Genomic DNA, 15578 nt, shown 5'->3' on the forward strand with positions numbered 1-15578 from the left:
TTTAATTTTTTTTTTTTTTTATCCCAGGACCTTGTGAAGTGTCTGGCACAAAGTGAGCACAAGTGATCATATTTTGAGGTGATAAATATTAGAGGATCCCTTAGATCTAGAAACTTGACTAAACTATGTAAAATAATGAGAATAAACACTGTTATTACCTCATCTTGGTTAGACACCCTCTTGCCTCTTCTATGCCAGATAAGGAGAGAACAGGGACATATGTCAGGGTGATGTGCCCTGCTCCAGCTCTGCCTTAGGGGTACAGGTCAGAGAATAGTGCCAAAGACTGTGTTGGAATGCTTTCCTCACAACTTTACAATGCTAGAGATATAAACTGACAAAAAATGCACAGGTTGTAGCAGGGAGTGGTGTGAGATTTCCTGTCACTTCATATTTGAGAAGGTGAGAAAGAAAGCATGAAAGTAGTTAAACATGTTCTGTTTGCTTCATTGAGAAGATCTGAGATAAGGTTTGTGGTTCTACATATAGGGATCATCAAACCAGCCTGCAATGCATTATCTACAAGAAAACAATATTTAACAAAAGTGGTTCAAGTCAGATAAAGAGTGGCATGGTTTTGTACTGAAGTACTATAATTGTCAATCACCCTTTTTAAGCTACATGAGTTATTTGGCAAATTACCACTGTTATTTTTTTCCCCAATAACCTTCTTCTTTTTACAAAGGATCTGGTAACTATAATAATATATGTAAAAATGTAGGTACTTTCTCCCGGAAGGCCCACCAGAATTGCACTGAAGCACTTGGCTGGACCTTCTGCCTCATCACAGCTGAGGCATGTGGCTAAGCTGTCTGGATGACAAGAATGCAGGGTTGCTGCATCACAGAGTAGCCCAAGGGAGAATGCTGGGGCTGAATGGCATTCATCAGCAAAGAGGGCCAGGTTCTACAATGACCAGAAGGACATGGGGAAATTGAATGGGATCAAGCAACTGAGAGAAAGGCCAGGGAGGGTCAAAGTCAAGTGCTGTATGATAAATGGTTGTGGACCCAAAGGGCCTAGTACTCTCTGGCAATAAATATGCCTGGGGAAAGAGGGCAGGCAGATGGAAGGGACAAGTTAGCAAAGTAATCAAGGGTAAGAAAGATACTGAATGAAACAACTGTTTTCAAGAAAGCACTACAAGAGACCAGTGTAAAATTTATGAACTGTGAAAGAAGCAAATGCAGAAGAGGGCATTCTCTTTCTCCTATGAACCTACTATAAGCTTCAGAGAGTAACAAATTGCATGGGTTTTGGAAGTCAGAGATCAGTGCAGATCACAGAGGAGTTTCTGATAGGTGGGACAGGTAATTGATTAACACCAGATGGAACCCTGTTGGGAAATTAAATGTCCTACCTGATTCCAGATTCATGAGGGAAAAAGAATTCAGATGTCAAAGTAGGAATAAATTTCCCAGGAGAGAAGGTGGACCTTGGAAGGAAGCAGGGTTGACCTTGAACAGGTGTTAGGAATTGCCACATTTGTGTAGTGGAAAACATACAGCTGTTGGGAGTACAGCTAGACCTGAGTTCCAGTCTCAACTCTCCTACTTAACTTTTAAACTTATTCAGTACATAACCTTGGGCAAAGCACTTAACCTCACTGAGCAATTTCCTTATCTACAAAGTCTGTATTAGAAATCCTACACTTATAGGGCTGTAAAGCCTCTACTACAGTACCTTACACATAATGGGTGCTCCATAAATGATAGCTATTATTACTGTTTTAAATCTGAACCAAATTTATAACCAGAGATGACCTGAGATAGGGAAATTCTTAGAAATTCTTTGAGTTGGAAGGAGTTGACAGCAAAAAAAGTTATAAAAAGCTTGGACACTACCTATTCTAATATCAAATATCTAAATACCAAGAAAGACAAATGAGCTCTAACTGTAATGCTTTTCATTAATAGGATTTTCCTTCTCTCTACAAAATGTGGTATATTTTGTATTAGGAATTTGTGGATGGTGTGAGAAAGATTGCCATCACATTGGGCCCTGAGACTTAAATTATTTTAATATATATATTTTTAACAAAAAAGACAGTTTTAAGAAATCTAGAAATTTACCTGATGAGGTCCTGAACTCGACTGTTAAAAGCATCACCTTGTGAGGGTTTGCTTTTCATTTCCTGTGTTGATATTTTTGGTGTAATTGGCTGGCTGTTTCCATCTGGTCGATTGGCAATCAGGCAGCCAAAAACCACAGCACTGACTTTGAGAAGTCCAGTTGTCAAGCCTTCGAAAACTTGCTTATTTGTATTTCTTCCCAAAATAGCATTATTTTCATCTGGAACATAAACCTAGATAGAAAAAAAATACAGTAATTGTGTTTCAATAAAACCACCAAAAATGAACAGAGATGATATGGAAATTTTCTGGAATCATAAATAATTTTGAAATTCTAGAGGTGCCATCTGAATGTTTGAGTATTGGTTCTAAGGTCAGATTGTCAAGTTCAAATCTCAGCTTTGCGCCCGCTAGCTGGGTGACCTTGGGTAGGTTGTTACTTCCAAGCTTCAATTTTCTCATTTATAAAACACGGATAATGACATTACCTATAACATAGGGTTCTTGTGAGGATTAAATGAGCTAATAACATAAAATGCTTAGCTTGTGCCTAGGTGCATAATAAGCACTCAATAAATATTAGTTATTCAATTGAATAAAGTATATTACAAATTTGTATAAACTCAGAAAACAAACCAGTTGGTAAACCGACAGCACTGTTTCTTGTTAAAGTGAATTTTTAAAATATCTAATCTAAATTCCTCTCTTAGGAAAAAATTTGCATTTCTTATTACAAAATGGTAAAATAGTTTTTTGCCTAATACATAGGGTCATATTGAGCTGTTTATTTATGGTTTACAGGAAGTAATATGCCTGTTAAAAGTTGGACAAGGAGTCAGAACCTGGGCTTGGGTTCTGGCCTTGCAGCTATACGTGATCTTAGACATGTTCCTTAACCTTTCTGTGTCTCAGTTTCCTCAACTGTTAAATGAGGATAATCTTAGTATCTAATGAATCAACATATGTAAATTCTTAGAACAATGTTTGGCACATAGGTAAGTCCTACAAAAGTGTCATCTGCTACTATAACTGCTACTCTTACTGTGATTCCTACTATTACCAGGAGTAAATACTACTGTGTGTGAACATCAGCTCTTGCAGAGAAGTACAGCTCTTGTAGAAGTACAGTGGCTAGATACATAATTATCAGGCTGGGAGCTCTGTGCCTTGGTATGTGATACTGGCTACATAAGGGTTCACTCTTCCCACGGAGAAGAGGGGCTCCTGAAGGCCTCACTACCAAGAAAGGGGCAGAAACAAGAAGCTAAAGGTGGGGAGAAAGGAAGTTTGGACTTGGAATCAGATAGCACTGTAATTAAGTTCCAGTTCCTCCTCCAGCACGTCACATGACTGTATGTAAATACTTCACATTTCCAAGCTTTGGGTTCTGTATCTGTCTACCTGCTAGGACTACCATGAAGTTCAAATAAGATGACGAATGGGAAATCACTTGGTAAATTATTACTAATAACTTCACAAATGCACTTACTTAGTAACAACTAGTCTTTGCCTCATTCTCATTTTTATCTGCACCAGTTCTATCAAAAGATAGAGGAATAAATGATCACTAGGATTCAAAAGGAAGATCTGCATAAACACAAGCAAATATTCCCTCCATTGTTTATAGTTGTTCATTTAGACATTCCATGAAAGTTACTTTTCTGAGAATAGCCTTGTTTAAGACTGTTGACCATCTCTAACCACTGAGCAATTTCTAAGCCAAAGTAATTACAGTAGAATCTTTCTGCAGTATGTGCTGATGGAAGTTCCCTTTGAAACTCTATAAAACAGTCACAGAGCTTCTTCAAGCTGTGACTAGCATAATCTAGCCTATCCCAATACAGAAGGTGGTATTAGGAGCTGAGTTTGAATCAAGGATTTCTGTATAAGTCAGGATAAGCTAGGTTATGCTGCAGTGAAAAATTCCTCAAAACTTTCAGTGGTTTCAAACAATAAAGCTTTATTTTTCATTCAAATGACATGTTCATCTGAGACTGGCTGGGGCTCCTGTTGTCCTTACTTCAGAGTCTAGGTGACAAAGCAACCATCATTTAGAGCAACAATGCCCAACAGAACTTTCTAAAATGACTGAAATGTTTCAATCTATACTGTTCTACATCTGCACTTGTCACATGTGGATAACAAGTACTTCGAATGTAGTTAGTGTGACATGGGACTGAATTTTTAATTTTAGTTAATTTTAATTTAAATAGTGGCTAGTGTATTGAACAGTACAGAGGACTGTAGGTCACAGTGGCAGAGAGCAAAAAATATCTCTGGAGGGTCTTGTGTCAACATTAAATGAGCTGCCTGGAAATGACACATCATTTTTGCTAACAACTTATTGGCCAAAACAAATCACATAGTCCAATTCAACCACAAGGAAGACAAGAAATGTCATTCTACTATGTACTTGGTAAGAGGGGGAGAATCAGAACATCTGGTCCACAGCACTACCGACAGCAAAATATTGTTTCTTCTAGTATGACTATACAAATATTATTCACAGTTAAGCTATTTAGTAAATGATTACCTTTACTTTCTTGTACAAATTTTTGGTTTCACTCAGATGTTGAATTTCTTATGTACGTATCACTAGTTCATTGTCAATCTTTCTGGTTAAAATGAAATTTCCTCTCAAGTTCAAACACATCAGGGATTGTTGATTCTTTTTCTCCCTCCAATGGAGACAATTGTCCTGAAACCGCCCTCCTCCTGCTGTAATCTGGACTGGTTGCTCTCTAGGCATGCTACACAGTTCTCATTTTGAGATGCCCTTCATCTTCATCCTAAGAATTCCTTCCACCCCCACCCCTCAACCCCGAGTTAGATTCCTTTATTTCTTGGATTCCAAACAACTTCCAAAGAAAGGGTGCTTGGGAAGAAAAATTTTGAGACCTTGTAAGTCTGAAAGTATATTTATTTCATCCTTATACTTGACTGATAGTTTGGATGGATATAGAATTCTTGGTTGGAACTACTATTGGTTGGAACTAATTTTCTTTCAGAGTTTTTTGTTTTAAATAAATTTATTTATTTATTCATTTATTTTTGGCTGCGTTGGGTCTTCATTGCTGTGCGTGGGCTTTCTCTAGTTGCGGCGAGTGGGGGCTACTCTTCGTTGTGGTGCGTGGGCTTCTCACTGCGGTGGCTTCTCTTGCTGTGGAGCATGGGCTCTAGGTGCGCAGGCTCAGTAGTTGTGGCTCGTGGGCTCTAGAGCGCAGGCTCAGTAGTTGTGGCACACAGGCTTAGTTGCTCCGTGGCATGTGGGATCTTCCCGGACCAGGGCTCAAACCCTGCATTGGCAGGCAGATTCTTAACCACTGCGCCACCAGGGCAGTCCCTCTTTCAGAGTTTTTAAGGACTGTCCCATTGTTTCCTACTTTAAGTACTGTTCTTCATAAGTCCAATTAATTCCTAACGTTTTTGTACATGTCCTATCTTGTCCTCTCTGGAAACTTTTCGTCACTTCTTACCCCTGATTTCTTCTGTCATGGTATAGGTCTTCCTTCATTTTTTGTTCAAAAACTCAGTGGTCTTTTCAATCTGAAAGTCATGTGTTTCACTTCTGAAGATATCTCTTGTATTACTTCTTTGCTAATTTCCTCTCATTTATTTTCTCTGTTGGATTTTGGTCCTGAACTGAGTCTTGAATTTTCTTGTATTTTTTTCTTCTGCTTTTCATATCTTTTTACTTTGTCCTACTTCTTAGGCAATTTCCTTAACTTTATTTTCCAGTCCTTCTACTGAATTTTTCATTTCATCAATTGTATTTTTAATTTTCAGGAGTTCTTTTGGGCTCCCTGTTTTGTTTTTACAGTACTTTGTTTTTGCTTCATGGCTGCAATATTTTCTCATCTCTGTGAAATTCTAATTTTTAAAGATATTCTTTTGTATCCTGCATGGTCTTTGTTTCCTCTGAGTTCTTTCTTTGTATTTCAGGTTGTAGGCTTTCCTTAAATATGTGGTAATCTGGAGATTTCTGTTCATACTTAAGATTAATGCATAGATGGATTTCAGTGTTTCACAATCTAGATCTAATCACAAGCTGGATACAAAGTCAGCATGAGGGGCTCCAATTTGAATGACTAAGCAGAGACCCTGCTGGGGAATCCCAGCTGTCAATATTTATAGGTCTATTCTCCTGGGACAGTTAGTGTCACAAGAATGGAATCCTATGCCCTCTAAGCCTAGAATATATGACATGGCCTGCTCATTTTCTCAGAGGTTCATAGAAGAAGGGGCTGAGTGTCTCAGTGTTTAAGGAACAGATTTTCACTTAATCATTTTGTTTTTGTATGATTTCCATATGGCTGTACCTGGTGGCCCCATGTCCTGAGTAACTTTGGTTCAACCTCTTGTCTTCTGCCAGTGTTTGGGGAGGGGCATTCACTTGGCTGTACATGTAGCAGATGGGATCTAGGGCATCTGAACTGCCTCTTATTTAGACTTTCAACCAATCCTCCTCTTTCCAGCCCTACTTGTACCCTCATTTTCTGAGATACTTGGGAACTCTAATTTTTGAGCCTTCTGGGGTTATGTGGCACAGGTTTTCTTCTGGTAGGAAGACCTCCTGCTAATTGAGGTTTTAGCTTTTAGGCAACTGTTTTTCAATCATCTGCTTTCCAGATTAAAACATACTTGCTTTACTTTCCTTCCCATTCTCTCTGTCTTTGAGGGGTTAGAACTTTATCTGTTTATCTATTTACTATAATATTAGTGGGGGCCTTCAGAGAGAGAGAATGTAACTTGTGTGTTCAATTGGCCACATCTAAAAATTAACTCAATAAATCACCTAAAGACACAAGTTTCTTTTTCTTTTACAAACTACAGAAAGAATATGAGAAACACATTTCTGGGTAATGTCAGGGTTCTTCATACATCACAGATTTTCATATTCCTTTCTTTTCAAAAACCTTGTACTGATATTAAGTATTTCAAATAAAACACTATACATGTGCATTTCGCTATCTTTCACTTCTCTAGAAGTATTTTATCCAATAATTGCATCTTTTAAGAATATAGTTGAGAATCACAAAGACATTAAAGACTTCTGAGATACCCAAATTAGTGTCATTTATTTAATCACCTGCTCATCTAACATTTGAATATCTACTACATCCATGGTCAAAGGAATAAAGTGATGCTCCGCTTATTCTAAGGGTCATTTAGACCCTGTACACTTTGATTTTACAAATAAGTGTAGAAAGCTGTGGTTTACTGGTTTATAGTAGAACAGAAAGAACAATATAAAAGAGAGGAGTGGTAGCTATTTTAGAGGTAGGCAGTAGCAAAATGTAACACTAATTCTGGAAGCATAAGAAAAAACAGATATAAGAATGCTAAAGGCACTGCAATGTGAGACATGTTATTTTTACTGGACTCACTCATCTTTATTTGCACTGAAATTATTATTTACTACAAATCAGTATAACAGTTTATGCTCAAAATGACAACCTTAAGATATCAAAAAAAAAGCTAAATTATGAGCCTCACTTATTTGAGGGGGGGGCAAAGAAAAAAGGATGAAAACTAACATTTATCAAGCTTTTCTTCTATGCCAGATACTTAAGCACTTTCTTTATACCGTTACATTTAATTTTTGCAGATTAACATATCAAAGTTCAGAGATATCAAGCAACATGTCCAAGTTTCACAGCTAGTTAATAGAAGAGCTGGGACTTGAACTTGAGTTTATCAGACTCTGAAGCCCATGTGCTTTCTCTTACCCCACACTGACTTCCTCCCACTGGCCATCTCTTCTACTGAGGATTCTGGAGCAACTGTCTCAATTGGAGGGAGGTGAAAACTGATCATGGGCCAAACATTGCCTTTCTGATGTCTCTTCCATTAAAAGCTCTTAATTAGGGCTTCCCTGGTGGCGCAGTGGTTGAGAGTCCGCCTGCCGATGCGGGGGACACGGGTTCATGTCCCGGTCCAGGAGGATCCCACATGCCGTGGAGCGGCTGGGCCCGTGGGCCGTGGCCGCTGAGCCTGTGCGTCCGGAGCCTGTGCATCCGGAGCCTGTGCTCTGCAACGGGAGAGGCCACAACAGTGAAAGGCCCGCGTACCGCAAAAAAAAAAAAAAAAAAAGCTCTTAATTAATTTGAACTTTATTCTTGACCAAAGGGCATGAAAATATTTTATTTAACGGTTGTTGGAATAATTATGGGTGAAATATACTAAACTTATTATTCAGAAACCATAAATGTGGTTGAAGGACCAAATGTTACTTCTTCATCAGCCCCCCCAAAATAAGCTCAATGTAAAGTAAATCAGATATATTTTTACACTTTTCTTATTTTCTCTGTCCACAACTGACAACTTTTGATTTTTCTATTTCATTGGGGCTTTCTGCTTAATTTTAGAAACACCATTTTGGCAATTTTTAATAAAGTAAACAGAAATTGAAAAAATTCTCTAACCATCTGGCAATTATACGAAGAACACTTGTGGCCTGCAGGAGCCAAGCTTGCCATGGTGAACCTTGGGACCTCAGACCTCAGTCTAAAGTCCCTCACTGTACTGAACAGTCTTTTATTTTCTCACTGTGGTTTCCTATTTTCCAACAGTCTAAGCCCCTCACCTCATCATATTTCCGCCCCAAATTTGTTTTTTTCTCTCTAATCTCCTTATTTAATATTGATCCTTTCACTGCTGAGAATAGAGTTTTCTTTTGCTTGTAACCTTTGGTGAAGTCTTTGTCTCATAAGGACATTATTTTATTCAAACGGTCACAGAAATTCTCCTCACCCTTCTATATAGATTTTTCTTTTGCTGGTTTAAAATCCTTTTACCACAATGTTTTAAATAGGAAACTGATGTTTCATCTAAGAAAGAATTTCAAAATTGACTGAATTAAAGTATGAAGGGGTTTATCTTCAGTTAGACAAAAGGTTCTTTCTAGTCTTCAAGAATGAGATTTGATAAAGAGAAACTTTAAGGAGAAGGTATCTACACTGTAAAGGATATTCTATTCAGAGCAGTACTCTGCACTGTTGTCTTTTGTCTAGTTGGGTATCACTGTTACTTGCCAGAGGTAAAGTAACTCGTTAACAGCCTGCTCTTTTGGGACACTTAGTAGATGAAATGCACACCTAGAGTTCTGATATACGCTTATAGACTAACACTTGAGTTTGCACTTCCTTCTAACACAGCTGCTGGGCCAAGGGCACACTGCAAGTTGAGGGGCCTGTCCTTTAGGAAAGGTGTGCAAGCAACATCCTCCCTTCCCCCCGTCCGCTGTCTATTGCACACCTGGCTTACCTGAGTCTGGAACACATTCCATCCTAGGGTGGGTGGTCTGTGGAGGGCAGGGGAAGGTTGCCTTCCCAGCATGCAGCAGTGCTTGTAACTACCACCTGCTGGTACGTACCAGGCCTGGCCTGGGAAAAAACAGAGCTATGTAGCTTTTGTCTCTTCTGAATCTGTCACTCCTGAGGCAGAAATCTAAAAACCACAATTTCTCTTCAATGGATGCAAGGTATTTCCTTTAGTATATTTCTTTAGAATACACTGGTGTGGTTATTATCTTACTCTCATAGTAGCAGCAAACTATAAGTAATTTCATATAATACTCTTATTTATAAAATTTCTCCTTCCTCTCAAAAAATATTTGGCTTTCTCAAAATTTGCAGATATTTCATATAGTTTTAGATCAAGAAAGAAACTTAGCATCAATTTTTTTCATTTTATATTTGAGGAAATAATGGTCTAGAGGAGAAAGAGACTTTCCTGAGAATGAAGAAACCATCAGGGCTAGAATAAGTACTGTGCTACTTCTCTAAACCTACTCCAAGGAGAAACCCAATATCTATAGGGCTAAGCTCTGAGGCAAAGTGTTTTAGCAAAATTAAATTAAAAGTCATTATCACTTTTAAAAGACGAGCTCACACTCTTTCTTTCCCCCACTACCTCCCACCATCAAAGTAGTTGTGAAAACTTTCCACATTCTTTTTTGCAATCCAGAAAGATGTTTTTATTAGTAGTATAAATCTATCCATCTGTAACATGATTCCATGAGACAGAAAATTAACTTGGTAATCAGTGGTAATTCTATCCAACTAATTTTCAGTATTGTGAAGTTGGGCTTAAGTATTTTTAAGTTGTAGAGTGTGTTCACAATGGTCAGAATATGAACTAAACTCACTGAGAACCAATAGGAGATTGTTTAGAAAGCTCCTGTCAAGTCAATGTCAGAGTATAGGGGAAAAAAAGGCAAAAAAATGTGGAAGGGCTCCAGCATCAGACACAGGTTTCCACATTGCTGGCACCATTTTATTTCCTTAGCTAAACTGTCTTCAGACTACAACAGTCATTTCACCATTGACATTTTATAAAACATCTATGCTCATGTTGTATTATGTATAAAAATAGAACTCATGAATGATATTTACCCTGATGATTTAATTGGCTTGAAAGCATGAAAAGAAATTACATATGAATGGCTAATAGTTTTCAACGTTATCTTTTTTAAATTTCACAAACAATATCAAGACAATATTAAAGAGAATGTTGCATTTTATCCCAAATATTATTACCCTTTTTTAATATATTTATGCCTTTCAGACTCTGTTTATACATTTTCCAAAATCCTAAATAATATAGTTTCAGAAAGCTCTATAGTGCATGCCTTAGTGGTCTTGATGCTTGGAAATTTCTTTGTTACTAATGTTGAATTATATTATTTTTCTGCTCAAAAGAATCCCTGGCTTCTTATCTCCTGCAAAGCTAAAGTCCAAACCGCATAATGGCCAAAGAGGCCCTTCCTGATCTACTTCCCCAATTACCTCTCTGAATTCATGTATTACACTTTGTCTGTATGGCTCTTGCTCTGCTATTTCCTCTGCCTAAATACACTTCTCCCAGGTATCCTCATGATTCATTCCCCCTCTTCCTCTAGGTCTCTATTCAAATGCCATCTTATCCATAAGCTTTTCCAGACTATCTCTTTAAAAGTTACATTCTTCTCCCCCAAACCCACTTCCCTTTCCTGTTTACTCAGCTTTATTTTTCTCCCATTGCAATGGTCTAAACTAGTATGTATTTCCTCTCTCTCCAAGCTAGAATATAAGCTCCATGAGGGCAAGATTTTGTTTTGTTCAATTCTCTGATCCTGGTGCCTAAAACAACACTGGCTATTTAGGAGGTGTTAAAAAAATATCATGTTTAATGCACCTAGATATTGATTTTCAATTTTAAAAACCCAATTACTGTAACATATTCAGAAGTTCTAAGTTAAAAATAAAACCAGCACTTAAGGGACTTCCCGGGTGGTCCAGTGGTAAAAAATCTGCCTTCCAACTGCAGGGGACGTGGGTTTGATCCCTGGTCAGGGAACTAGGATCCCACATGCCATGTGGCAACTTAGCCCATGTGCCACAACTACTGAGCTCGCGCGCCTCAACAAGACAGCCCGAGTGCTGCAAACTACAGAGCCTATGCACCCTGGAGCTTCTGCACCACAATTAGAGAGAGAAAAGCCTGCACACCACAACTAGAGAGAATCCCATGCACTGCAACAAAAGATCCCGCATGACTCAAGGAGGATTGTAAATGCCACAACTGAGACCCGACGCAGCCAAAGAAAGAAAGGAAAGAAAGAATAAAAACATGACATTAACAGAAAGATAGACAAGATGAAAAGGCAGAGGGCTATGCACCAGATGAAGGAACAAGATAAAACCCCAGAAAAACAACTAAGTGAAGTGGAGATAGGCAACCTTCCAGAAAAAGAATTCAGAATAATAGTGAAGATGATTCAGGACCTCGGAAAAAGAATGGAGGCAAAGATCGAGAAGATGCAAGAAATGTTTAAAGAAGAAACAAACAGAGATGAACAATACAATAACTGAAATGAAAAATACACTAGAAGGAATCAATAGCAGAATAACTGAGGCAGAAGAATGGATAAGTGACCTGGAAGACAGAATGGTGGAATTCACTGCTGTGGAACAAAATAAAGAAAAAAGAATGAAAAGAAATGAAGACAGCCTAAGAGACCTCGGGACAACATTAAACGCAACAACATTTGCATTGTAGGGGTCCCAGAAGGAGAAGAGAGAGAGAAAGGACCCGAGAAAATATTTGAAGAGATTATAGTCGAAAAGTTCCCTAACATGGGAAAGGAAATAGCCACCCAAGTCCAGGAAGCACAGAGAGTCCCATACAGGATAAACCCAAGGAGAAACACAGTGAGACACACAGTAATCAAATTGGCAAAAATTAAAGACAAAGAAAAATTATTGAAAGCAGCAAGGGAAAAACAACAAATAACATACAAGGGAACTCCCATAAGGCTAACAGCTGATTTCTCAGCAGAAACTACAAGACAGAAGGGAGTGGCATGAAATATTTAAAGTGATGAAAGGGAAGAATTACAACCAAGATTACTCTACCTGGCAAGCATCTCATTCAGATTTGATGGAGAAATCAAAAGCTTTACAGACAAACAGAAGCTAAGAGAATTCAGCACCACGAAACCAGCTCTACAACAAATGCTAAAGGAACTTCTCTAAGTGGGAAACACAAGAGGACAAAAGGACCTACAAAACCAAACCCAAAACAATTAAGAAAATGGTGATAGGAACATACATATTGATAATTACCTTAAACATGAATGGATTAAATGCTCCAAGCAAAAGACACAGGCTCGCTGAATGGATACAAAAACAAGAACCATTTATATGCTGTCTATAAGAGACCCACTTCAGACCCAGGGACACATACGGACTGAAAGTGAGGGGATGGAAAAAGATATTCCATGTAAATGGAAATCAAAAGAAAGCTGGAGTAGCAATACTCATATCAGATAAAATAGACTTTAAAATAAAGAATGTTACATGAGACAAGGAAGGACACTACATAATGATCAAGGGATCAATCCAAGAAGAAGATATAACAATTATAAATATGTATGCACCCAACATAGGAGCACCTCAATACATAAGGCAACTGCTAACAGCTATAAAAGAGGAAACTGACAGTAACACAATAATAGTGGGGGACTTTAACACCTCACTTACACCAATGGACAGATCATCCAAAATGAAAATTAATCATGAAACACAAGTTTTAAATGACACAACAGACCAGATAGATTTAATTGATATTTATAGGACATTCCATCCAAAAACAGCAGATTACACTTTCTTCTCAAGTGTGCACAGAACATTCTCCAGGATTGATCATATCTTGGATCACAAATCAAGCCTCAGCAAATTTAAGAAAATTGAAGTCATATCAAGCATCCTTTCTGACCTCAGCGCTATGAGATTAGAAATCAATTACAGGGAAGAAAACGTAAAAGACACAAACACATGGAGGCTAAACAATACGTTACTAAATAACCAAGAGATCACTGAAGAAATCAAAGAAGAAATCAAAAAGTACCTAGAGACAAATGACAATGAAAACAGGACAATCCAAAACTTATGGGATACAGCAAAAGCAGTTTTAAGAGGGAAGCTTATAGCAATACAATCCTACCTCAAGAAACAACAAACATCTCAAATAAACAACCTAACTGTACACCTAAAAGAACTAGAGAAAGAAGAACAAACAAAACCCAAAGTTAGTAGAAGGAAAGAAATCATAAAGATCAGAGAAGAAATAAATGAAATAGAAACAAAGAAAACAATAGCAAAGGTCAATAAAACTAAAAGCTGGTTCTTTGAGAAGATAAACAAAATTGATAAACCACTAGCCAGACTCATTGAGAAAAAGAGGGAGAGGACTCAAATCATTAAAATTAGAAATGAAAAAGGAGAAATTACAACAGACACCGCAGAAATACAAAGCATCCTAAGAGACTACTACAAGCAACTCTATGCCAATAAATGGACAACCTGAAAGAAATGAACAAATTCCTGGAAAGGTATAACCTTCCAAGTCTGAACCAGGAAGAAACAGAAAATACAAACAAACCAATCACAAGTAATGAAATTAAAACTGTGATTAAAAATCTTCCAACAAACAAAAGTCCAGGACCAGATGCCTTCACAGGTGAATTCTATCAAACATTTAGAGAAGAGCTAACACCTATCCTTCTCAAACTCTTCCAAAAAATTACAGAGGCAGGAACACTCCCAAACTCATTCTATGAGGCCACCATCACCCTGATACCAAAACCAGACAAAGATACTACAAAAAAAATATAAAGAATTACAGACCAATATCACTGATGAATATAGATGCAAAAATCCTCAACAAAATACTAGCAAACAGAATTCAACAACACATTAAAAGGATCACACACCATGATCAAGTGGGATTTAACCCAGGGATGCAAGGATTCTTCAATATACACAAATCAATCAATGTGATACACCATATTAACAAACTGAAGAATAAAAACCATATGATCATCTCAATAGGTGCAAAAAAGCTTTTGACAAAACTCAACACCCATGTATGATAAAAACTATCCAGCAAGTGGGCATAGAGGGAACCTACTGCAACATAATAAAGGCCATATATGACAAAACCACAGCAAACATCATTCTCAATGGTGAAAAACTGAAAGTATTTCCTCTAAGATCAGGAAAAAGAGAAGGATGTCCACTCTCACCACTATTATTCAACATAGTTTTGGAAGTCTTAGCCACAGCAATCAGAGAAGAAAAAGAAATAAAAGGAATACAAATTGGAAAAGAAGAAGTAAAACTGTCACTGTTTGCAGATGACACGATAGTATACATAGAGAATCCTAAAAATGCCACCAGAAAACGACTAGAGCTAATCAATGAATTTGGTAAAGTTGCAGCATACAAAATTAATGCACAGAAATCTCTTGCTTTCCTATACACTAATGATGAAAAATCTGAAAGAGAAATTGAGGAAACACTCTCATTTACCATTGCAACACAAAGAATAGAATACCTAGGAATAAACCTACCTAGGGAGACAAAAGACCTGTATGCAGAAAACTGTAAGACACTGATGAAAGAACTTAAAGATGACACAAACAGATGGAGAGATATACCATGTTCTTGGATTGGAAGAATCAATATTGTGAAAATGACTATACTACTCAAAGCAATCTACAGAGTCAATGCAATCCGTATCAAATTACCAATGGCATTTTTTACAGAACTAGAACAAAAAATCTTAAAATTTGTCTGGAGACACAAAAGACCCCGAATAGCCAAAGCAGTCCTGATGGAAAAAAACGGAGCTGGAGGAATCAGGCTCCCTGACTTCAGACTATACTACAAAGCTATAGTAATCAAGACAATATGATACTGGCACAAAAACAGAAATACAGATCAATGGAACAGGATAGAAAGCCCAGAGATAAACCCATGCACCTATGGTCAACTAATCTATGACAAAGGAGGCAAGGATATACAATGGAGAAAAGACAGTCTCTTCAATAAATGGTGCTGGGAGAACTGGACAGCTACATGTAAAAGAATGAAATTAGAACACTCCCTAACACCATACACAAAAATAAACTCGAAATGGATTAGAGACCTAAATGTAAGACCGGACACTATAGAACTCTTA

General features: G+C 37.6%; 1 protein-coding gene across 1 annotated transcript in view; it reads right to left on the reverse strand.

The window, feature by feature from the left end:
• Window positions 1–15578, reverse strand: part of SCAPER (S-phase cyclin A associated protein in the ER) — a 493174-nt gene that overhangs the window by 83322 nt on the left and 394274 nt on the right. The window contains exon 26 of the mRNA XM_060005554.1: window positions 2073–2305. Within this exon, the coding sequence (XP_059861537.1) occupies window positions 2073–2305 (233 nt within the window). The remainder of the gene's footprint in view (window positions 1–2072; window positions 2306–15578) is intronic.

The sequence above is a fragment of the Delphinus delphis genome, chromosome 2 (genome assembly GCF_949987515.2).
Source record: "Delphinus delphis chromosome 2, mDelDel1.2, whole genome shotgun sequence".
In the NCBI taxonomy this organism is placed as follows: domain Eukaryota; kingdom Metazoa; phylum Chordata; class Mammalia; order Artiodactyla; family Delphinidae; genus Delphinus; species Delphinus delphis.